The sequence below is a fragment of the Hippoglossus hippoglossus genome, chromosome 24, assembly GCF_009819705.1.
Source record: "Hippoglossus hippoglossus isolate fHipHip1 chromosome 24, fHipHip1.pri, whole genome shotgun sequence".
Taxonomy (NCBI): Eukaryota; Metazoa; Chordata; class Actinopteri; order Pleuronectiformes; family Pleuronectidae; genus Hippoglossus; species Hippoglossus hippoglossus.
In genome coordinates this window covers 13,014,439-13,040,383 of record NC_047174.1, presented here as the reverse complement: position 1 = coordinate 13,040,383, position 25,945 = coordinate 13,014,439, and the positions used below count along the sequence as shown (strand labels likewise).

General features: G+C 42.0%; 1 protein-coding gene across 4 annotated transcripts in view; it reads right to left on the bottom strand.

Annotated features, from left to right (window-relative positions):
• LOC117758502 (MAM domain-containing glycosylphosphatidylinositol anchor protein 2-like) overlaps window positions 1-25,945 on the bottom strand; it is a 169,004-nt gene that overhangs the window by 9,497 nt on the left and 133,562 nt on the right. For all 4 annotated transcript variants that reach the window (XM_034580228.1, XM_034580230.1, XM_034580229.1 and 1 more), the window contains exons 11-15: window positions 21,526-21,674; window positions 14,628-14,805; window positions 6,536-6,556; window positions 3,908-4,063; window positions 574-735 (exon numbers count right to left, since the gene is read on the bottom strand). In XM_034580228.1, coding sequence (XP_034436119.1) covers window positions 574-735; window positions 3,908-4,063; window positions 6,536-6,556; window positions 14,628-14,805; window positions 21,526-21,674 — 666 coding nt within the window. The remainder of the gene's footprint in view (window positions 1-573; window positions 736-3,907; window positions 4,064-6,535; window positions 6,557-14,627; window positions 14,806-21,525; window positions 21,675-25,945) is intronic.

Genomic DNA, 25,945 nt, shown 5'->3' with positions numbered 1-25,945 from the left:
ATAAAACTGTCTGGAAATGACTGAAATTCGGTTGCTCACAGAAAAAAGTGCCGCTGCTTTTTTGTCTTCTTCTTTTCACAGCGTGACTCCTGTGTTTCTGTCTCACAAACAACTACTCTTCAGAAACACAGAGGAGAAGAGCCCACTGGGACACACACACTGTAGGTGGCGGACAGCAATTTCAAGAATCTCATCTCTCGGTTTATATATTTCAAAGACACTGTGATGTCCCGCGAATGCTTGATGACGGACTCTTCTCTTGGAAAATAAAATTTGTTGTGGTGCTTCCTCATTGACGGTTTAGTTCGGCGCAGATAAAAACGCATCCCCTTCATTTAGCAAAGCAATTTGAGCTTCACTAGAATATACTTTTTCTGCTTAAGCAGCCAAAAGCTACAGAACAGTGACAGATTCTTTAAAGAATGAGAGTAATTACTCAATCCTCATCTATTTCCATGAACTAGTGAGCAATGAATTTAATTAAGCAGATCCTTTCTGTTGATTTCTTCAAAGCCCAGGTTTTCTTTGTTACACAAGCTGTGGACAAGGGAGCAAATAAGAAATGTGACGTACCTATGTGTTTTCCATACATGTGGTAGAAGAAGCTGAAGCAGTAGGCAGGTGGGTTGGTGATACCGTAGGGGTTTTTAGGTGCTACGTTGAAGAACGGGCTTACGAGCCGTGCCTGCTCCCCTTCCTTCCGCGGCCTCGACGTCTCAATGTACATGTAGAAACCTGGAAACACAGACATACATGAACACAGGAGGTTACTGGAAGCAAGATTTACACGAGAGTTCATCTTCACACATACAGCAAAACGAACAATTGAGATTCTATGGGATGGAACTTCCTTCACCTTAAACTGGATCTACCATTTGGTGCACAAATGTTATACAGACAGGAGGTACATTTTTTCCAGTGCCATATTTCCAGATACATGGTAATTACCCATGGTACAAATGAGCAAATATTACAAAATAAGTTGCAGGTTGAAATAAAACTACAATAAACAATTGGAATTACCGTTTGTATGTCGGTTGTATGTCTTTGCCAACAAAACCATGTTTTGTGAGGCCACTGTGACCTTTGACCTCTGACCACCAAAATCCAATCTGTGAGACTAAGTGAACATTTTTACATTAAATTTGAAGACATTTCCTCAAGGCATTCTGGAGATATCGTGTTCAAAAGAATGGGACAGACACAGAAGAGAAAACATAATGCCTCTACCCAGTGGCTATGGTCGGTGCCGAGGCATAAAAAAAAGTATTTAAGCTAATTGCCATATATATCCACTGTAAATACTTATATATGCAGTACAGTTATACATCTGATTATGCCTTATGAAAATCTTTTAGGACGTTGGACAGAGTCATTGTGCCTGACTGGTTAACTGCACCAACTAAAAAATGAGAAAGCTTTTGCCTGGCTGTGTTCACAATCCCATAACTACAGTACTTTCTCGCCGCCTCCTGATACACCAACAATTGTTTTGCCACTGTAAACACGGGGGAAAAGCAGTCGTGGTCATGCTCAGCTGCTTTCTCAGCCAGTCTGTGATAGCATGATGGAAATGAAACCTTCCATATCAGAGATAAGGAGCGTGGCTTACTATGAGGGACAGTTCTCTTTTTACTAATAGCAATAACCAGGGGGCAAATCGGGCCGATAACAATGGGGTTACATTCATGCTCCCTCGGTCTGACAGGCCTGAACAGCGGCGGCGATGGCGGCGAGTCAAACAGTCCTCTGATTGTGTCAGAGCCACAGAATCTGAAGCCAATCTCTTCCCTGCCACAGGCACAGGGAAGGTAGCTAGTGAGCGGCTCCACGCCCCTCCAGCCAAAATCAAATGGAATATCTCCCTCATGTTGAATCTCATATCAGATAATTATACGCAAAGAGGAATGGGGCCGGTAATGAAATGCTGGACATTTTGAAACCATTAGGTGATTAAAGCCAATGCATTATTTACTGCTTCAGCTGCTGCTGGTGCCACAGCACCATAACAGACACTCACATTCCACCACAGATATAACTTCTATCATCAGGGTTTCACATGACTTCTGTTTTGTTAATTTGCTATTTAAGTTCTTAAATATCTGCACATCTGTGTAAAATATTAAAAACTAAATATTGTGCAAATTTGATTAGCCTGAAAATCAAAGTTCACGGCTGCTCATTGATTTATTGTAATGCATCAAGTTTAAATTCTCTATAATTCAGTAAAACACTTTAGAGAATCTTTCCATCTTATTGTAATATTTCAAAAAGCGACACCATTAGTGTCATGTTTGCAAACGCAGGTACGACATAATCAACATGGAATGCTGCTAATTTTATATCTTGCCAAATCATTTAGCAATTACATGATAATCACACTGCTGTGGCTGTGAACTGTGGGGCTTCCAGTATTTTACGCATTGGATTGTACATGAAACAGTGTGTAGTCAGTGTGTGTGTGTGGTGAGTAGCAGCACACTGCAGATATAGTGTGCTGTACATTTAAATGTGTGCATTCTACCAACTTACTCCCAGTCCAGTGAGCAGGTGCAGTGTTTGCAGAGCCACACGGACATAATTGATTACACTTAAACCAACTGTTTCACTTCCTATTGGTGCATCGGCGATGAGAGATACATTCCCAGCTGAGAGATGTACGAGTGCAACTTGCTCACTGCTGGATGACTATTGAAGATGTTGGTGATTTGTATCTAATTTGTTATTTTATGCATCTGTGGACAATATTACATGTATGTTGTGAATTTTTTTCTCTACGCGTATGATACATATTCACGGTTTAAATAGTTTTCATATATATTCCAGCTCATTTGACAAATAATTTGACTGTTATTAACACAATGTGCTCCTCACCATGGCATCACAAGTGCAAAGCTATATGAAGGAATGATTTGGCTCATCCAAGGAATCAATCATCTGTCCCTCGTGCTACGTGTTTCAAGCTTTCTGTTCTATCACTGAACATGTGTGTTTTACAGTTACAACACAGGACGATCCGGGCCCAACATGCATTATACTGTATATTGATAATGGATAACAAAAGCTGGGTTCTCATTCCTCGTCAGCTACCTCAAGTTTTGTTGGCTGAAATAAGAGCTGATGCTAAAAGATTTGATCAACTAGGTAATTATTGGTAACTCTGTGATCTGTCATTTATCTAAAATGGGTTTGATAGGATGATTGACAGGGGAGCGCCCAATGGGAGAGCTGCTGGAGCAATTTTTCTTTACTCTAACCCAAACATATATTTTCTCTAAAAGATGAGCAGCGTTCTCATTTTGCTGTCACTCTGCACTACGTAACAGGTTCATGCTCTGATTGGTTGTAGGAAATGGAATTGAATTGAGAGGATCCAGACCCAAGCCAGGTGCCAATAACACATTAAATGGGTCTAAATGTGCACTCGATAGCTAAATACATGATATGGACACTGAACAGGGCAGTGACAGTAATAAATGTTGTAAAGTAGTAAGCTAATGATAAGCTCTTTAGCCTTGGAAGTGGAGCTTTGTAAACTACAGCCACGCTGTAACTGGACAATTATTAATCAGGGGAGACGTTCAATAAATGGTCACTTATACCTCTTTTACACCAAAAGGCAATTGACTCCTTTCCCATTGCCAGTAGAGAAAATGTCTGTTTTCTTCCTCTGGTCATGCTCAACGTCACAGCCGCACCGACGACTAAGTTGCTCTCTCACCTCGCCGTCTTGCCAAATTAGCGCTTTCACCCGTATGTCACATTCCCATTAGTCCCAATCGGTGCCGATTAAAACACGTGTAGGTGGCAGAGTCATTTGACCGGCGAGTCAATGCCGAATCCATTCCCATTGCAGGCAAAAAGCCAGATGTGAGTGCAGGCTTTAAACTTAAAAAGGAATACTCACCCTGCTTGGAATCACTGCGATCACCACTAGGCCCGGTGTTGGGTGTGTACTTGGTGTCACGGGTGGCAGCGCTGTGCCGTGTCCAATCGAAATCATCGTTCTTGTCCTGGGTGAACATGCAGATGGGCTCCTCCTCAAAGCTGCAGTGGAACTCTCCTGGTGAGCGACAGAGCAGAACTGGGCTCTTACATTCACATCGCTACAAAAAGAAGTTATACACTTGGCTAGAGGCTACAGTATAGTATGTGAGCAGTGTGACACCTACTGTAAATTTATGAGCTTTTACTTGTGTGTGTGTGCGCGCGCGTACGTGTGTCACAGGGGGATATGCAACAGCCAAGACCTAATTACGCCACACGATGTGGAGAGCAGAATTTCTAAATTAAGATTTGACCTCTTGCTGACTGTGGAGACGTCACGGAGCGTGCTCGAGTTTTCCCTGACGACGGCATGCAGTTTGGTTCAGTTCAGAGAGGAAGTCTCTGCACCATGGAAACACACTCAACTGCAGTGTGTGATTTTCAAAACTGTTATTTAGAGTTGTACCATGACAGTCCACTACTGGTGGATGGTATTCAATATACTCACACTTACTACCTACGTAAACTACATTACACTAAATACAAATCTCATGTAAAGAAGGTTTGGTTAAAGGTATTAATGGTTTTCTAGATTGTAGAAGTACTATTAAACCGTTTTCAGACATGAACTCCAGAGAATGTCGGCACGATTGCGCCCGGACTTTATTCAGAGTTTACCTTTTACATTTAAAGAACATAGAGAGGTTCTTTGGTCAGACGCCTTCCCAACAACACGGATATCTCCGGAGTGTTCAGGTGGGTGTGGCGCAGCAGGCAATCTCATTGTTTTATCCAATTTGACATCTTTATCGATGTCTTCTACATGTATGGCTCCTCTTTTTCATCCTGACATATTTGTATCCCTTTTGTTTTTTGTTTTTTCAGTCTTGTAACGTGTTAGCTATATGGTGATATTCGGCCATGATCCAGACATTTTACTACGGGGCTGTTAGGGGAAACTCTGGAGAATGTCTGCAACAACAGTCCATCTAACTTCAGTAGAATATCTGGAGTGCGATGCATGTCTGAAAGCAGCTTTACTTGCACGGAACACAATCTGTTGAACTTTTGCGCATGATCAAAAGTAAAAACGTGTTGATTGTCCTTGGATGTTTTGTAGCATCTCAATACTCGGACTCTATGTAATCAGGTTTTAGAATCAACTGCACCTCCCTGCTTCTCTGTCACTCTCCATCCTCTCTGCAGTGGGTTAACAGGTTTGGAGTGCCCCCCCCCCCCTCACTCCCCTTCACTTTCCCTTCCTCCCGCTCTGCTCTCCACGCCCCCTTTGACAGCAATTTTTAAACCAGTGGAGAGTGCAGACATGGGTCACATGTAGGGGAATGTCTAACAGTGAATACACTAATGAAGAGTTGGAAATAGCACGTGTGGGGAACCAGCCCACTCACTTTAATTAAGGGGTAGAGGGAGGATCAACAGTGTCAAAACTTCTATTTAATTCATGTAACAATCAAAGAAAAACACCTTAAAGAGGACATGGTGCTGCTGAGCAGTGTCCTCAAAGAGATAGTAAAAAAAAAGAGGATTTAGATTCAGGATGCAGGCGTGTGTGTTCTGATAAATATTCATTGATTTATTAAAACGTAGCTGGGAGCAGTTTGGAGTGGTGACCTTGAGAGGAGCAGCTTTTACTCAGGTAATGGAGGTAACGTAGACAGAGTTGAAGAGTGGGTGGATGGGCCGAGGGATGGAAGAGGGCAGCTGTGCTGCGAGGCAGGGAGAGGAAGACAAAGAGATGGAAAGTGAGAGCAAGAGAGAGAGAGGAGGTGGTGATGGAGAGTGAGGGAAGGGGCTGGGTTGCAGATACTCTTGACTCTTCCCCTCATAGGCACGCAGATTTAAATGGAGGTCTAGCTCCTGGCGCTAGACACCGACGCCCCCATCCACTGTGAGCTAAACTAAATGTTTTCGCCTTGTGAGCACGGGAGAGATGGGAGGATAGACCGAGGAAGGAGGGAGGGAGGAGGTGTGCAGGTAAGATAGTTTCCTTCAGGGATTTAGATAATGATGTTGGTGATTAGGATGTTTGTTATGATGCTGGCAAATGTTTGTGTGCGAACACGCAACAAAATACATATCTATATAAATAAATAAAGCACAATACACAACAGCACACTGCGGCACAGCAAATAGTGATTAAGTTGGATTCTCAAGGTGTGAATTTATAAAGTTTCAAAAATGAAGTGCATTCATAATGGGGCTAAACATTAGCACAGTGCGTGCAAATTAACTCAGGCACAAACACTACATATCTCATGCAAATGAAGTGTCCAAGTGTTTGCAAGGTGTTCTGCAGAGATTTAAAGCTCTCAACATGTCCGATAGCCTCATTCAGGTTTACTGTCACTTCTTAAAGGGAAGTATTATTTATCATACATTATTTAGCTCTACTCAAGAGAGAGCTTCCAGTGCAGCGTGACATGTTGAGAGTCAGATCTCTACGGGACGTATAGTAACTTTGGGTTTTCCCACTGTTCTCACAGACGCTCTGTGGCGAGAGATGCAAAGAGCGATGCGCGTTACTTACTCAGATGAGGGTTGATGGGAGCTGTGAAAACAGAGAAGGCCAGGAACAGTCATTAGTACAGAATACATTATTTGTGCAGCTGTTAAAAATGTAAAGCACTCAAACTGTCACATTAAAAGAAAGGCACACTTTGTCTCTTTTGTGCACTCTACAGGTTTCCACGCAAGCATTAAGCTGCCGGTAACGTTTCCTCCGGCTGTCAGCGACTGTTTGTCGTGGGGCTGAAGAAAAGTCCACGTGGATAAAACTTTTCACCATCATAAAAACAAAATGAAAGAGGCCCACGGGAGGCACAGAAATATTGTCCTGTGATATTAAAACACTGCAAGCATATTCGAGTGTGTGCGCTCCATCTTTATTAAGCTCTATTGCTTTCACTGATTGCAAACGAACGGCGGACGTGACTGAAACAGGAAGCATTCGCCTGACAAACACAATGCAGGGATTATTTAGGCGAGAGAAAGAGAGATGTCTGGATTTGAAGAGGAAAAAGGTGACAGCAATCCTTCTCATCCTGATATTAAATGTAAAAGACGGAGGGATTAGGACGACCAGCCTGACCACATTAATACGATTATAGCGCAACTGCTTATCATCGCCGCCATTTACCAGCACTGCTGATGTTCTTGTCCAAGGTGACTTCCACTTAGACCACTAAGCCTCTTTCATACTTCGATTTAGAAGCCACTAAATCATAAAAATGTGTAATAATCACAAGTGTGTCAGCTAATCACTTTCCTGTGAGATCCATGATTCGTCCTATGTTTTCTATGGACACACAGATGAGGCGTCTCTTTGCATTCTGCCCACCTAACCGTGGCTCAACGCTTCCCTTATTGATAATTTAAGAGGCTACTGCCGCAGCAAACACAGAAAGGTCAAGGGTATCACAGAGAGTTGCAACAAGCCAGTTAGCCGGCACTTCACTTTTTGCAGAGTAAATACCATTTAACCTGCCAAGAAGATTCATGGGCATTTTCATGATCGATTGCTGACCGGCTGAATAGATGCGATACATCAGCCTTTACTACAAAACTATGTTGCTTTGTGATTTATGAAACCTCGCTGTTCATGGAGGGAATTGATTTTAATCTAACAAATTAAAGTGAGTAATAACAAATCATTCCCACAAAGCCAAACGTGAACTGAAAAGCGTGGAAGTACTGCAAGGCGGCTGGAATTGTTCTTAAACTGAAACTCAGGTGGTTTCATTGTGTTGTTGTGTGCCTCATGGAAATGCATGTCCACTCGTTCACTCCCAGTGATGAGAAACGAAAAGATAAACACAATATAAGGCACCAGGGGGAACAGAGGGGAGAACAAACCGTTGCATTTCCAATTGAATCGTGTAAAACATTCAGTGAACTGCGACGCCGCAGCTGAATCCTCGCTGTGAGTGGAAGGCACCCGTGTGGAAAGAACAGCCTGTGCAGCCTCATTGCATAACAAACTTTAATTATCTGTTATGTTAGTGATTGTGAAAATACCTGCATCCCAACAGTCAGTGCTTCCCAGTGAATCTACACTGGGCTGCACACTGTTGCAACAAAAGAGTCTGCAGAGAGAGGCAGGAAATCATCCGGGCTGTTGCAGAGAAAATGTTTCAGATGACAACTCGCAGCCTCAGGCCTGTGAAACGGATGCTGAGTTTTCCGACAAAACTATTCTCTCAGCACCCCCCCCCCCCCCCCCCCCCCCCCCCCCTCCCTTGCTCCCCCTCTACCTCCCATTTTCTGCGACTCTCCTCTCCACCTCCTCCCCCAATCCCGCCCCCTCCTCCTCTCTCCCCTTCTTCTTTCTTTTAAGACTTTGGTTTAGAAAATATGTTTCGTTGTCAGTTTGTTACCTGCAGCTTGCCTCGACTGAATCACTGCGCCCGAGTCCAGATGAATGTGTCTCCTCAAGCAGTGTCTCTACCCCCCACTGAAGAAATCACGCTGAGCACAGAGCAGGGCCCAGAGGCTACTTGACTACTGCTGTGCACGCACACTCTTTCTCTATCACACACATATATGCAGAAACAGAAAATTTAACTTCCAATTTGGATGACTGTACTGGGTACAGGAAAACAAACAAGGAATAAAATAACTTGAGACTGACATCTGTTGTTGACTCAACCATTTTGTAATCTTTTCAGATATTTTACAGCCTCGTCTCGTAGCCCCTGAAAACATGAGTGGACCTTGAATGCTCTCCTTAAAATGCAGTGTTGTTCAAGCATAGATGAGAAGCCCTCCAGCAAAGGCTTTAAAAACTTCTCTTCTTAATGCTGCAGTTCTCTGTTTTACCCCAACAGTTCAAAAATCCTTAAAATAAGGATCAAGGATGAAATGTAATTTTGATAGTTCTCAAGACAAACAGCCCCAGCAATTATTGAGTGAAGCGAGCTCTTCTGTTGCACCAGGTCATGTTCTCAACCCGCGCATTAGGTGCACGTCTGTCCGACTCCTGGTTTCTACTTTTTCCAGCTGACAGGACTAAACAAACTGCCAGTTGATGCATGTGTGCTTTCCATCCAAATCACCTAATTTTGATTGAAACACAAAGTGAGCTCAGTGACCGTCAAAGGACAGTGGTCCGTGGAGGCCGCTCTGGATACAAACACTGACTTCATCTTGGCAGGGTTCCCTGCCCACTGGCCTGCGGCTGTATTACAAAGCAGCAGACGATTCCTCGGCTGAAGCCAAGTGTCCTCATACACAACAGCAGCTCGCCTTCTTCTTCTTCTTCTTTTTTATATTTAACCAACCTCATATAATCCACACTCTCAGATATTCCCATCCATCATATTTAGAGGGGTCTGGGTGGGGGCCATGACGCCCAGAGAAAGCCCTGTGATGGCTGCACAGCTCCCACCATCAGTTGGAATAATAAGAACGTGGGCAAATGTAATTCAGTAATCTTCCCCTCACGTCTCCCTGACAATAGCACGGGCGTCATCACACTCTTGTGACCTTCAATCAAATTCTTGTTCAGAGGCTGCTCTGGCCTGGTCCTGCAGTAACACACACACACACACATGCACGCACGCATGCACGCACGCAGACAGACAGACAGTCAGTCAGACAGTCCTTGAACAGATATTTCTTATGTGTTATCCTGTTCTTACATCAGCGAGCCTGTGCCATCTTCAACTGAATCCTTAATGGAGTTACACATGGATGGACTCTGCTGTGGTTTAGATGTTTAGCATAGAAATGAGACACAAAAATGTGGCGAAAAAATCCCAGGGTGAGAAATGCAAATAAATAAAGAAGAAATTATTAATGCAATCATAAAAAAAAAATGGAAACCACGAAGGTTGTGCCATATTATATAACTCATGAGAATACGTGTCTCTTCTCCCTGAAGAAAATGTGTCATATCGTGATTTTAATGATACCGCAATGTGTTGATGTATTTATCTCATGATTATGTAGAGCAGAAATGAGAATGCCCCAAAGCAAAAAAAGAAGGTTGCTGCCAACTCTGTCACCGAAGACGGAAACAAACTTCTCTGGTGATGAAGTGGTTTGGGAATAAAAGGTCACAAACTGATATAATATGTAAGCAGTGTAAGATGGTGAAAGAGGCAACTCAACAGACCTACAGTATCATCTCAAGAATCTGAGTGTGAGGCGATACTGAGAGTACAGCTGGTCTGAGCAAGGTCTGAACAACCAACAAGTTAAAACTCGAATCACACAGCATAACCACATGTTGCCAGGTGGTACTTCATGTGACAGGGAAAGAGTTGAAAAGGAAGAATTCAGATAACCTTCATATGAATGAAAACATGTCTGGACAGCTTTTGTGAGCATCTTTAAAAAACAGATAGCAGACTACACCTAAAATCATGTATTTATGCTGTATGTTGCAATAAATATTTTTTATTTTTAATCATTTATTATGTTCATATTTCATGAATTGATTTACTATTTCATGATATTACATTAAAGGAATCTACCGACCAGGCATCTGTTCTTTGTATTTTGTGCTAGAGACAGCTGCTATCTATCAGCTGTTAGAAGTTACTGCTCCTAAACTAGCTGTCCCCAACCAATTAATGAACAAGCACTTGCTCAGACAGGAATTGGACAGCACCACCAATGGCAGAATAATAACACCCTGACACCTTCGCTAAAGCAGAGAGTAGAAAACACAAGGAGCTGAAGATTTTTGTATTAAGATTAATGTATAAAATGTAATTAATGTGAGATTTAGTGGGATTTGGCTTCAAGACAGGTGTCTCACATATGTCACTATGTGCTGCGTGAAAATGGAATATTAAGAAACAAGCAATGGTTTACTTTGCCACAATGACAGCAGACAGGAGGCTCCAACAATAAATACTCCTTGAGAGAGGGGGGGAGAGGGAGAGACAGAGAGAGAGAGAGAGAGAGAGAGAGAGAGAGAGAGAGAGAGAGAGAGAGAGAGAGAGAGAGAGAGAGAGAGAGAGAGGTGTTATGAGGAACGCCAAACAGATGCTGAGTTTGTCACTGCAGCAAAATTTTAAAGTGTCTTTGGGGCTTGGTGACACAACCATCCTTTATCCTACAGCTGGGGACATTATAACTCTTTTGTGCTTTTTTTTTCTTCTTCCCAGAAAAGCTGCTACCATCGGCTTTATGTGCATCGCAATAATCTTTCCATCCCTTGTGATAAGAAAAACGCGCTACTACTTAGATTCTCACCGTAGGACAATAATGTTAACCCTAACAGCTCCCAAACAAGGTAGTCATCATATTCATTAAGTTTGACTGTTATTTCCATACACACACCTTCCTTTTCATAGTCATGGGATCAGGAGACTATGGCTGTGTCTCAATTCAGGGGCCGTCTCCTTCAGAGGCTGCGTTTAAAGACCGACTGTGTCACAGCGGCGTGACAAGGCTGTACCATTTCAAAAGCGCTTTTAAATGACAAATGCGTCCTTCCATACCAGAGAAAGAAGGCTCCAACCTATCCCAGGATTCAATATAGAGAGATAAAGAATATCAAGACTATAATTATATAACAACTGGACTATGTGTAGTATAATGATAAAATTGCTAAAGTTTATACTGTCCTCTGTGTGTAGGTGTATTGTGTATTTTTTCAGCAGAGTACAAAATAAAATCATTTGGTTGCAGTTTTCAGATAAAAGGAGTTTTCACAAGAAAATGTTTTTTTAAAGTGTGTCTGAGGTGAAAAACTCAGAAAACTCAGACAAAACCTCAGACAAGCTCTTGTCCTTGGAGTGAAAACATGCCAGCTGGGTTACTCCAAACCAAGCTGGGATTTATGGCATGTACCTACCTGTGATCACTGGTGCCTGTCTGCTGTCTGCACAGGTACAACTTTGGTTTGAGACACACTGACAAGTAGCTGACATACATACTAAATGTATACAGTATACATAAATCATCCCAGTACACTTTTTTTAGTGTTTCCTGTGCCGTTGCATTGAGAAATGTATTTTTTTCTTGTCTGCATGCTGTTTGTCACGTTTCCATGATGAAAATACTTACATCCTATTTAGGGACGCTTTCACACCTTCCGTGTCACTTCAGATTATTTTCCAGATTAAAATAACTGGTGTGAATGGTGCCTTGGACCAACGGACCAAAATGTAGGTGGTCCAGTCCAGTTTAAACTGAATCATGGTTCGGTTCGTTTGCAGGAAGTTTAGACAGCATTAAAAAAAACAGAAGGAGAAAGAATGCCTGCAGAATTGCTTGGAGTCTTCGCCTCCAACGATACAATATCTAAATGATGAGGACGTTGGTTTTGCTGGTAGTAAAACCATAATGATGATAATGAAATTAACAAAGTGAAGCTGTCGATTCATTTCCTCCTTGGATTCACTCAAACAGCAGATCCTTTTCCCCCAAAAAATATTATATAACCAAAGGAAGGATGAGACAAAAACATATTGATGAATTATTTCAATTCATCAACTAGGGAAACCATAAAGCCATCGTGTACACAACTTGAGTACAAACAGCCCACAGGTCCCTGTTCCACAGTGAAAGTGAAGTGATGCCGGACTGTTTCATACATCAGTCTTATGGGACAGAGTGGATTGGGCTCAGACCCACATTAGCCTGCTGCAGTGACACTGTGCTGTGCGTGGGAGAACAGAGCAGCCCTAGAGTGATAATTAGTCCAGTCTCTCGTCGGGCAGGAGATTCGCACATCAGCACTGGCTCCCTTCTTTCCTCTTTTTCTTTTTTTTTCACTTTGTTCATCTGTATTTCCGTTTGCTTCTCAGTCCCAACTTGGCTGCTTCCATCTCTCCGTCTGTGCCTCTCTGTCTTAATTAACCCAAATTCTCTTCACTTCACTTTGATTGGATTCAATTCGATTCAATTCGGCTGCTCTATCACAGGCCACACAGTATCACGAACAGTAATAACAAAAAGAAAAATAGGAGATAAACTTCATGTGTACGTTTCTCTTCCTCTCTTTCCCAATTCTCTTTTCACCACTCATGATGAGCTGCAGTGAAACTGAATTATTCACAACTGCAGTAGCAGCAGCAGCAGCAGCAGCAGCAGCAGCACTCAGGACGAGCTCAGCAGTCAGTGATAGACAGAAAACTGTCAGCTGGTTTGTTTCTCAAAATGCACATCTCAAGTACCTGTGCATCTGTTCACTGGCACTGCTCAGCCAAGTGAGGGGAGGGTTGTAGCTTTTGTATTTCTGCCAGTATCATCCCTCAACCAAATGATTCTACCTCCATTTTCTAGTGATTTCTGACCATTTCACTGCTTTTTCACTCTGTGTAGAAATACAGTGTGTGAAGACGTTTTCTCATTGGCGTGACCAGACTGGTGTGGCATACTGGGGCCCAATCTTCCTACTAATTCCACCAATGTCCTTCTGCTTGCATAAGTGACCCGTTTATGCTTCACACTTGGCATGCAGTACTCTTAATGGTCCCAGGAAGTGCAGTGCCGAGTTTGGTGCGATGTGGACATGCAAACAGGTGGCCAGTGTTAAAAGCTATGCTTTGTTGCTGTCAAAATACCGACCATATTTATTTTGAAAGTTACCAACTTGGGTCTGAAGGTGTGCCGGTTGCTTAACAGACCTCTTACGACCTTGCCAACATGCAATATATGAAAAAGTAACACCCCTGAAGTGTTATTTTTCACTTCAGGGGTGTGAAGTGACCGTATATTGTAGAACTGTTTGAGGTGGACTCACTATTGACAAGGACAAATTCTGGAGTAGCTCCGGAGCTTTAACACGGGACAAGAGAAATGCTCATTCCAAACAGGCAGGTTTAGAACAGGCACTTAACTAGTAATTTATAATTCTATTTAAATGATTTAAAACACATATCAAGTTAAGTGAAACATTGCTGTTGCGGTTCAATCTGTCCACTGGTTCTGGGTTAACACATTGTGGCGTTTTATTTTGTTAGACGGGCCATATGGAGCTCGACAAGGGCAAAGACCTATCAACATCTTTGACAAAAATTGGTTATATGACAAATATCCCAGGAGACAACATCCTTGTGGGTGAAAGTGAATCAAGCACAAGATGACTCATCTTTGAACAGGTCGGCTTGGTCTTGTGACCCAAACTACATGTTTGAGTCACTCACTGATTCCATGTCAGGATGATATCTCAACCAAGTCAGCCTTTGCCCCAGTCCAGGAGAGACCTGACTCCGGCAATAAAGGTCACGAAGAAGAGACAGTTAGTCAGTTGATCAGAATTCATTTAGCTCAAACTGGCAAGGAGGCAGAGGAAGCTGATGTCAAGCTATCTTCTGATGAGTGGGCGTGCAATTTAAATTATTGTAATGACTTCACTTTTTTACCAGACCTGTCTCATCCATAATACATCATCACCGTGATCATCATGATGATTGCTTAGTGAACTTTTGACATCCAACATGTGTCATGGTGCAGCAGCACAAACTTGTGCTGGAGTTACTTTCAGAGTTCGCTGAAGGATAACATTAACATCTGGAGCTGTAATTCCTCCACCTGCGCAGCCACATGTGTGAGCACACTGAGGTGAACGCTGTGCTTTCCTGTCTCTAACGCTGCTTTTCTCTCTGTTTACCAATCTGCAGGATGAGACACAGAAAAGATTTCGACCAGTACGCAGCACTCACCGCTGTAGGTGATGATACGGATGGTGGAATCACCCTCTCCGAACCGCGTGATGGGGCAGAGGCGCACTTCAAAGGACTCAGGCTTTATCAGCTCAGTCAGGTTGTGCGTCATGAGCTCCCCTTTGTTGATTGCTCCATCCACAGGGATCTCATGTTCCCACCAGCGCTGCAACCCCATCTGGATGGAGAGGAGAACCAAAAGACAGTTGGATCATTAGTAACGTCATTAGCCACTCAGAACTGTGCTGTCCTGATGTACAAACAAATAGGTATTTTATACACAACTGCCCTAAAAAAATGTCAACCAGTCTCTTGATTTGGTTTTGTGTTCGTCATTTTAAATCCTAACTGAGTAAGCTTGACAATCATTGTCCTTAATCTCAGTTTTTTCTGCCAAACCAAGTGTCTAGATCTTTGTTGGAATAGCTAATTTAAAAGAAGAAAAGGAAGAAACCTACATTTTGAGCTTCTTTGAATATTCAATCTGTGAATTATTTGAAAGTCTGCAAAATAATCTTTACACTTAAATACAGATCTATAAACTTAAGTTAGTCAAGGTTCTGATGGTCTTGAACTCCCAAGGGCAGATAAAGTCACATGACAAACTGTGAGGTACTTCATGTTTTTAATAGAAGAGACTCTGAGCATCTCAAAGAACCCCCTTCATGAAGATGGAGAAGCTCATGTCCACCAGACTAATGCCATGGCCTTTGCTAGTTTCAGTGTAGCACACGTTTCATCTTTTAATATAGCACCCACATTGATTGTACAGATGTGCCCTTTAGAACACCTGTAGCCATGTTGAGGTGTGGCCAGGCACATTGTGGGTACATTGTAATACTGAGGCAGCAGAAAGTGTATTTCACTTTTATTTTAGTGGTGCATTATTTATCTGCCAGTTACACACACCTGATGGTCTGCTTGTATGCAAAGTGAAAGAGTTTCCTCTGCAGAGAAGTGTTCTCCAAGCACCTTAACAACAATAATCCACCAAGGTGCAAGCACACCTGCCTTTAACTGTAAATGGGAGATGGCAGTCTGATTGGTTTATGGCATGTCTCGTCGAAATCACACCCACGATTTGTTAAGAGAAGAAGTACAACCCCTTTTGAACCATATGCCTGGTGCAGACCGTTGTACTAGCAGAAGTGAATTTGGACACGCCCTGAATGCAGTTGCGCCATGTGCTTAGATCCTTGAAATAGACCCCCTGCCTTTAGCTGACGACTGTTACAGTGACACGTCCAGGTTCATCAACTTTTACAAAACCACAAGACATCATTTAGTTAGCAACTCAAGGGTCATCTCCTTGAGCTAGCTCCTGCTGACGACTCTGACACTCCTCCAACCACCCACTGACAGTCAGCCTTTAACTTTATTTTAGAGGGCGACTGCAACCTTGAAACTAATAAAGGGACAATCTCGTGACACAATACAAACATGGTTATCTGTTGTGGCAGATTCTGTGCTGCTCTCTCCACTGATCTCGTACCTTGAATCATCACATTAAAAGAGCGTGAGCGGTCCACAGGACATTCTTCAGAGGAGTTCGCTGCTCGGATCGTGTGACCACAACAAATATGTATTCCTCTCGCCATCAGTGCAGGATGTTCCCTCTCATCCGCCAATTAACCTTGTCTATAGGTGTTTGTCTGATCCGCCAACATTAAATGCTGCACAACAAAAACATTCCTTCTCTCTAAGCTGTTGACAGCTAACTGCTCATTAGCCACATTTACTTTCAAAGGCGCTCGCAGCCACTGCATTCAAAGGCTGTTATTAGCATGCGGCAGAGATATTCGTATATGTGCAGGGAGAGAAAAACCCCCGTTTTACTCATTCAAGACATGCCTCAGTCTGCATTTTGTAAGTACAGTAAGGACAACACATTTGTGCACTGTACATTGCCGCATTCTTTTCACACTTTTCTCTAAATAGTCTTACACAAGGTTTATCCCTTACCTTCGTACAAGGAACTTAAACTGACAGGAATTGTTATACCTCATCTTTGTACACTGCAGAGCACACAGGTGAACTTGTCTTTGGCTGAGTAAGCTCAGGTATCACACAAGAAATGATTAGCTCATGCTCCTCGTGTCTTGTGATACAATGCAGCCCCACCGACATTCAAAGCAACAAAACGAGGGCTTGCTGCGGTGTTCGCTGGGGGCAAAGCGGAGAGAAGTCGGGTACATCTTATCCTTGAGAATCGGTTTAAGGGGAAGAGCTGCACAAAGACAAGATACAGCTTCTGCATCACAATTAGTGACCATACATGCCCTTCTCAGCCAAAGGGAAAAGAGGAAGTGTGTTACGAGCAGAGCGACGGGGAGAGTGTGAATGAAGGTGTGATAGCGGTGAGGCAGTTTGTGTGAGAACAATACCAATTAAGTAATTACTTAGAGTCTGGAGGAGCCACAATTATGGGGTGCAAGTTTTCATCACCGCTAGTTTGCAGGTAAATAGAGTATTTTGTCTGTCACTGGTATTTACAGATGCCTCACTTGTCCCGACCTTTCCTTTGTAAATATTTGGTTTTCTCCGCAAAAAGCTTTGCAATTAATTGACAGTATTGGCCTCTTTGTGTGTGTGTGTGTGTGTGTGTGTGTGTGTGTGTGTGTGTGTGTGTGTGTGTGTGTGTGTGTGTGTGTGTGTGTGTGTGTGTGTTTGAACACTAAAACATGGAAGCATCATTTTCAGCACATTTTGCCATAAGGCTCCCATAAACTTTATTAATTTAACCCCCCAGGTAGTGACTTTACTGATCAGTGGGGCGGAACTTGGCTCGATTTGAGACAGAATCGATTGCTTATCCTTGGTAATCCTGGATGTTGAATCTGAATTTTCTTTTTTTTTGTTAAATTAAGGGATCTGAATTTGGAGTGTCGAATTTGAGCATCTTGAATACTTATAAGCTTGAATTTCAAGAGTTGAATTCAGAGTAAAACAAGTCAAATACATTACTTCAATGCAAACAAATCAATGATACAAATTCAGAGGCTTTTAAATGAGGCTTTTAAATTTTTAATTCCGCTTAGACAGATTTGTTTCCACCTGTTTTCTTTGTTTGCTTTCCAGAAAATGGCCACAGCCACACCATTAAAAAAACACAATTCAGGGAATACAGTAAAACAGTATGCTCCTGTTTTCTCATTAGAACCCATTCTGCTGCACCGTAAACTCTCCCTTCAGACCTATTTACTGAGCATTGCATTAGCTAATGTCACATTTACATTATTTGATCAGTATCAATGGTTCATGTATTCAGATTCAGATCCCATCGCAGGATTAGTTGCAGCATATCTTCCCACAAAGTGCTTCGCCTTTTCATCCTTTTCCTTTAAACCTCTTCATAAGCATTTCCTGTAAATGATGAAGTATCTGTGAATGGATTTCTTGTTATCAGTTCAGATTATATAAAACTGCAGCTGTTCAAATGGTTCATTAAGTTGAAAGTCTGCAGCTGAGACGCAAGTGAGACGGAATTCTGAACAAATATTTGCCAGTGGCCCAGTTAGCCTCTGATGAAACATGCACTCTGTGGGTTTGTGTTTGCACTTAACATCTTTCTGTTGCTTTGTGGAATTAATAAAATGTTTCTACTGCTTCTGTGTAATAGAAATCACTGTGTAGGTGTCAGGAAAAAAAGAATGATTTCATTTTAAATGGATTTGATTCCAGATTGTGATGGGAGCACCCTGACAATTTACTTCAGGAGGAACCTTGGAGGGTTTTATCTCACCTCATTACTGTTCATGATTCCCACTTTACGTTGCTTTATTTGGGAATGTTCAGGTGGTTATCTAATCCCGTTTTCTCAAAAAGCTTTTAAATATGTTGTTCAGGCTGGTGTAAGATTAAAAAAAAAAAAAATTGTAATTGGGGACTGGTTTGTGTTGTTTTGTGTGTGTTTTTGTGTCTTTGTGTGTGCTTGTGTGTGCTTGTGTGTCCCAAAGCTCCTGGCAGATGGAGGGCCTTAAATGGTAGTTTTGGCAAATGCTGCCTCAAACTCCAAACTCCAAATGGGAGAAAAGGGTTCAATCTCTTATTCAACATCAAATATGAATTGCCGGTAACACAAACAGCATAAATCAAAGTTGAAATGTTGATTGAGGAACACATTTAACTTTCAGACATTTGGAATCATACACATACTGTGAGTAGTGGGGTATGGATTTCACACCTTTGTTTTGATTCCCATTAATGTTCACTGAATCCCGGTGCCTGTGCTCAATTAGAGTTTCTGTTTACATCCTATTACCTTTCATTCTCCACATTTTCCCCAAAGAGGCCGGGTGCCATATTGATTTAATTTCGTTTGAGTGCGGCAGCAGTTCATGGGGTTTTTGTGCAATCTTCAGCGGGATTGATCAAAGCGATAACTGGATCCAAAAGAAACACAGGAATAATCAAAGTGTAACGTTATACGAGCGCTGATCTACTGTAGATTGCCTGCATGTAATTAGTATGGCTCCTATTGATCTGCCCGCGCTCCCTGACTTGACAGATCAATTGAAATAAAAGAAGAAAGACGAGGAGGAGCAGGAGGGGAAGATGGAAGAGGAGGAAGCAGCCGCTCCAAGATGGCAGGATGCGAGTTGAAGAAGTTATTTGGCAGGGATGGGAGACAGCCAATCAAGCTTGTGGACAGCAGAGACGATTTTGAAGTATAGCGGGCTACAGTATCAAAACAAGAGCAGATGTCACACCTTTCCATTGCATCCTTGACAGGTGCAGTGATTTGTGTTTTGTGATTCTCGTCTGTGCTTGCCTTTCAGCTACACCTTCTTTCCCCACTTCCCCCTCGGGTTGACTGTCTGTCATGAGGGCACTGGACGATAACGCGGAGCAATCCATTACAGAGGCATAAGGTCTAGCGGCTCTAGGTATTAATTCAAAAGTAGCGAGAGAAAATGATAATAATTCTCAGGGGACGGCAGGGAGTAGCCGCTGGATCTATAAATAGATCGAAGTGGTGTAGTCCATGAGCTGGAGCTTGTGTTACTGCACCACTCTTTCACAGTCAGTGAGGGGGTATCTCTGCATTTATTTATTTACAAAAGGAGCTTCTCCTCCCACTTATCTTGCTCCTCTCCTCTCTCATTTCCTCTCGCTCGCCGCCTCGACTCTTCTGCTGCTCTCTCACCAAAAGACATTACAAAAAAAATCGTATTATCTGTCTAAATAAATACTAAACGCTGAGACTCAATCAGTCAGAGGGTATACTGTATAGTAAGTGCTGCCAAAAAGTCGGAATTTTCCCTACAGCTAAAACTCTCTTTCATCTGCGACAATGGAAGATTGCTTGTTATGCCTGGGAGGAAGGAAATAATGGTCACACAGTGTACCCTCTTGAGATATCAAGGCAAGAAGGTGGAAAGAAATTAATTTGCCCAAACACTGATTCTCTGCTAAAAACGGACGGGAGTAGTGATGTTCTCTTTTTAATAAACAAATGGAAAATTGTAATGAGATTTCTGAATCACTTTGGGTCTGTTCAGGCACAAATGCAGATATTATAATCTCTTTTTAAAAAATGGTGCACGGGACCGGCTGAAAAAAACGCAAACATATATCTCTGGCAAGTTTTCAGACTAACGCCTGGCCGGTGCAAACATGGGCTCCGCAAGCACGGCATCATTTATTACCAAAACACACCAACTCAGATGGTTGACAGAAAAATCATTGCACCACACAAACGCAACTTGTTTAGATTGTGTTTCCGAGCCTCAATTCCTTGAGGGTGCAGAGTGAAACCAACATGAAATTATATTATTCATTGCAAACACAACTGTCAGGCTACGCTCGCTAATTCTGAGCTGAACTGAGATGGATTTAGCATTGCAACATGTGCTATGAAAGAAAACACAAAAAAAAGCAGGGTCCCTAATGGCAATTACAACCTGTAAAGCTGCAGTGTTAACGGAGTTAGTGCGATGGCCGAGACGTCTCACACAAGGGCATTGAGGGAAAACAGAAAATCAAAAGCCACAACACAACTGCAAGAGCCATAACACGAATGCATAGCTGCTAGTATCATTGTCAACATCCATTGTCCCTTACTTTTATATTCGTTGTGTATCAGTTGTGTGGCTTTTGCAGCTGTGTTTTCCACGAAGTCTCATCCACCTTAAGCTAGTGTTCAAACAATCTGAATATGGTGTCACACCTCCTGCTGCAAATATAAAAATATTAAAACCAAATGCAGTCGCCATGAGCCGGGAAATGGAAAAGCGGCAGAGACAGAGGAAGGTACACATCGATTGCCAAAGAGAGCAAATGTAACCATGTCATCCATCAATGCTGTGTGACTGTCATCGGTGGAGTTTACTCTCGTAGCAGGGAAAACAGAAGCTATGCTTGCTCTTCCTCTCTGCGGGGTTCCCTTCCACTCCTCTGACTGAGCATCTGACAGAGAGCAAAAAACAGAAGCACTTCATGGAAACCACAGAACTCACTCATCCGACTGCCCCTGACGGAATCTCAGTGATTTCTGTTTGGCCCACAAAGACTCATTCACAGCCTAAAAAAAACTGCAGATGTTGACGGACGATGGATCGAGATGCAACATTGTCAAATGAATTACTGACACTTCTATCACAAGCGTAGATTGGCAATAAGAAAGGCCTTAACTGACCCGTGGTACAAAGCTGAATTTAATTCATCAGTGAAGCGTCAAAAAGGGCTTGATCACCACCAATGACTCAACGATTGTTGTACCAGGAGCCAACGTTTCAGGCTTTAACAACTCGTGTTCTGGCTGTAACAAAAGCTCCTCTCTAAATGAGTTCTGTGCAGCAAACGTGAGCGATGCAGCCATAGGTTAAAGAGAGAAAAGACCAACAAATCAGCAGGCAGGAGGGCAAGCACCCTGACAGCCGACACTTAGTTATTCTACCTGTTTGATGCCAAGTCTGTAGGCAACAATGCGGTCCACAGCGTTGGGGTTCATCTGGGTCCACTGGAGCTTGAAGCCGTAGATTCTGGGTCGGTTCTGCCACAGAGGGCTGTAGGTGTCATAGTAGAACTCAGGGGCGAAGGCCTTTCCTGAAGAGAGAAAACAGCGATAATGAGACAAAATGCTTCACTGATAATTACCTGAAGGAGGATATGTTTTCACCCGTCCATTGGTTTGTTGGTTGATGTTTGTAGCAGCATTACACTAAACAACTGAACTAATTTCCAAGATATTTTGTGACAAGAGGTGACTGAAACTTTATTCAACATATATAACAAATATTTCCGATGATTTCCCAGAGAATACTTCATGGATCTTGATGAAAAAAAAAAAAAGACATGTTTAGGGGACTCATATTTATTGAGTGTGTGCAATTTGGTAAAGATCCAAATTACAATGTAGTGAATTTAAATGTGGTTTTCATAGGGGGACCTCAGCGGAGGTATGCACTCGACAAAGTGCAATTCTAGTTGAAGAAAAACAAAATCAAACCCACTCAGAGGAATCTCAGGGCCCTGTAACAAATCTTTCAAACTCCACATCCCTAGTTTCTAACTTTGTTTTTCTTAAAGAAGTATTTAGCCTCAAAACTAAAGCCAAGATAAACCTAATGACACAACAGGAGTTTTTTTTTAATTCCAGAGACGTCTCTTCAGAGTCACAGAAGATACTGTTCAACATTATTTAATGAGTGAACTTAACTTTATGTGTAAAAATGGTCCCTTTATGATTGTTTAAAAACTGACATTGGTCGCTGATAGCATATTACAACTTGTCTTGAAGAATTACAGCCCATGACAACAGTGTCAAATTTCTTTGTATTTTTTTTAATAAAAAGTAAGGACACTAAATGTTTTTGGGGCTGTTATTTTTTGAAACCCTCTTCGACTCCTGATACCATCAATAAATAAAGTCTTCTGGAAAAAATAAAAATAAAAATAGCAGGTGTCCATGACTCTCGCAGGACTGTAAGAAAAACATTTGTTTCATTCGGACCAAATAAAATGATTCAATGGCAAAGGGTGTGCTAGCTTTTTCCAGGATTACCAGCCCTGTCTTTAGTGAACACATTGATTAACTCACACACATTTGTAAAATGTGAATGCAGGTTTTAACACATTTTGCAGGATTTCCCAGTTAGAAATGTAACAAACGTAATAAGTATACAAATGGAAAATGACAAAAATCAATGTTATTTTCTGAAAGGTCAGTGTAATTAGGGCTGTATTAATATTTAGTAAAGCAGATGTGAATTCCCACTCAAGTCTCAGAATGCTGCTGGGCATTGCTGACGAGCTCTGCTGTTTACACTGCACACAGCTCATGCGTATACTCTTACAAACGTGTAAATTGAAGAATTCGTAAATGTAAACATGTAAATGATTCATTTGGTAACGTAGCGGGAATTCTATTTATACCCGCTCCTTATGATATCCCTGTTGCTGCTTTGACCCAGTTTCCCCCTGAGGATCATTAAAGTTTCATCTTAGGTCATGTGGCACAGAATACATTCATTCATGGACGCATAAAATCAAGGCATGTACTAGATTGTTGTATGTCTCATAAATAAGTAGTATATCCCAAGTGTCCATACAATGCAATGGAAGAACCTATATCTGTGAGCTAGAAGTCCCTGTATACTCCCCTCGACAGCCTCCTCAGTAAATATAATGTCATACAGCTGGATCTGAACTAACACCGAGATCTGCTCAAACCTTTCTTTCAATAACACATTTTGCTTTGAATCTCTGAAGATTTATTTGCAACAGAACTCTGGCTTGAAGTGAATAAATCTTTCAGTTTTCAGCTCTGCAGTCACAGCATGCAGGTTGATTCCTGACAGCTCAAAATGGGGCTGGCAGAACATTGTAACGAAAACATCTAGAAACGAGCTAACAGGAATTTCCATCCACGCGAAGAACAGTATTTCACCTTCAATGAGGCTGCGTTTGTCCCCTCCCTATTTGGGCTTATTTATTGAAGGATGACAATCCCCAAGGCAAATGATTGTTAATCTCCATGGGAAAGACAGCGGAGCAGCCATTGTTAGCTCAAACAAAAGCAGCACCAGGATTTCATGTGCACACACTGAATATGCAGCAAGTAGCTGATGTATGTCAGCCAATTAGATAAACCTGTCAAGTTAGTTACTGCCATTGATGGATTATGACGGCATCCTGTTCCAGTGGCTTTCTCCTCCACTTCCACTCCATCGTTTTTTTCAAAATCCCTTTTGCTAAGGGAAACAACGGAAGAGACCTCAGCGTCTACATGTTGAGCCATAAACTGTATTTAAAGATGGATGATGACATCATTTGGAGCCAGACTGTACAAAATACCCATCGGATGGACCTGCGGTATTAACGCACACGCTCAACCAATCATGAGTCAGTCTCAACTGTCAATCATGACGTTTCACCCATAGCATCAAATAAGTAATTACAACCAAACTTACAGGAAAAATCAGCACATGTGAAAACCACATGAAATGACAGAAACGTCTTTGAGGAAAAAAATACCTGACCTTTGACTTTTTACTTTGGTTTAAGTCCCATCAACTAACATTGATGAGGCTGGATTTATGGCCTATACTGCAGCCAGCCATCACTTTTTTTTGGAGCAGTCATGTCGTGAATGTTTTTTTATGCAGTCTAGTTGGAACCGGTGAGATTTGGATTGTGCAGCCACACAGTCGACCAACACCTCATACTGCTTATTGTGGCCTTTTCTTTGCAGGGAATTCACCATTTGAATGTCAGTGATTGCCTATTTTGCAGGGGGCACCATTACTTCTCATTGCTCAAGGCCATTGTGGTTTAAAGAAATACAAACAAGCCTGTGCATAGACCTTTCTCCGGCCCTGACAAAGCACCGTGGACAAAGGTCTAACTAAGCAGGTAAATGGGAGATGATGGAGGTAAAACCTAACAGTTATAGTCTGGGTTTGATTTTCCATATAACTGCACACAGCAGCATTTTACAGTGTGTAATATATTATATAAGTGATAATCTATATTTTTATATTGTGAACAAATACAATAAAAAGAGCAAATCCAATGCTGTGATTCTACACGGGATATATACCTGTGTATACTTTACATGATCTGTGTCATATAGTACGACTGTGTCTTTGAGCCCATATCTCCCAGACCCCATATACGCTGCAGCTTTAAATAACTAAAGCTACAAATATGTATTAATCCACAGCTAAAAATAGTCTCCAACAAATTCTCTATTTTTGCAGTTGAGTAGTACAGTGCTTGGAAAATCATTTAGACATAAAGAGTAAGTATTGTGACAAATGAGCTTGGCACGACAGACGCCACAGACGAGGTTGGAAAGTGTTGAAAGACGGTGACACACGTTGGTTTAGTGTTTTCATTGGTTGACATGAAGACAAAAATAAGAATAAACCATCCTTCTCTTTTACAAAGAAATCATATGCATAAAAGAAAAACAATGACAGAGCAGGAGGAATCTGCACATATGCTGCTATATAATCATGCACCGTTGGTTGTTAAGTGATGAATATACAGTGCCAATTGAGATAGAATCTACCATAAGGAAAAACAGTATGGTGTCAAACACTGTGGAATTAGACTGGAAAACAAAACAATTACCCACAATACACTGAAATGTATAATCATTTATATGCCCCCAAGTTAAGAAATAAAAAACCCTATACATTTTGAACATAATCATTTAAATTTCAAATCCAAAGCAGTGAGGTACGGTGGCCGAGACATCTCACACAAGCTCATTAACAGAAAACACAGACGCAAAAGCCACAACCCAACAGCAATAGCCACACAACGGCTACACAATCACAACGGAAGTGAGGGACAAGAGATATTAAAAATGAAAGGAGCTGAGTTACTTACAGTGGTCAAGTCATGGATGTTGGTCAAACCAGTCGTCTTTTTGAAGTGTTACGGTACAGGTGCTTGGAGCAGCCAAAAAGGAAGAACGTACATATACCGTAAAAAACCTCAAACGGACAGGCATCGTTTTAAACGGCGACTGGTTTGACCGGTTTTCAAAAAACGACGGCTCACTTGACCACAGAAAGAAAAAAAAACAACAGCAGGAAGTAACTCTGCTCGCTTCAGTGTCAACAACCGTTGTCACCCACTTCCGTTATGATTGTGTTTTCAACGTGTGGCTTTCGCAGCTGTGTTGTGTCTGTTTCATTTGGCCCCTGACTGGCCTGATCAATTCTCATAATCATCCGTGATAATAAGTCCAAATCAACACTGAGGGCGCTTTGTTCTGCATTTTGGACAATTAATCAGGTTAATGATGCTTTGGGCCGCCGCCTGTAGATCACTTAGCGTTTACATGGATAAAGCTATTTAAAATA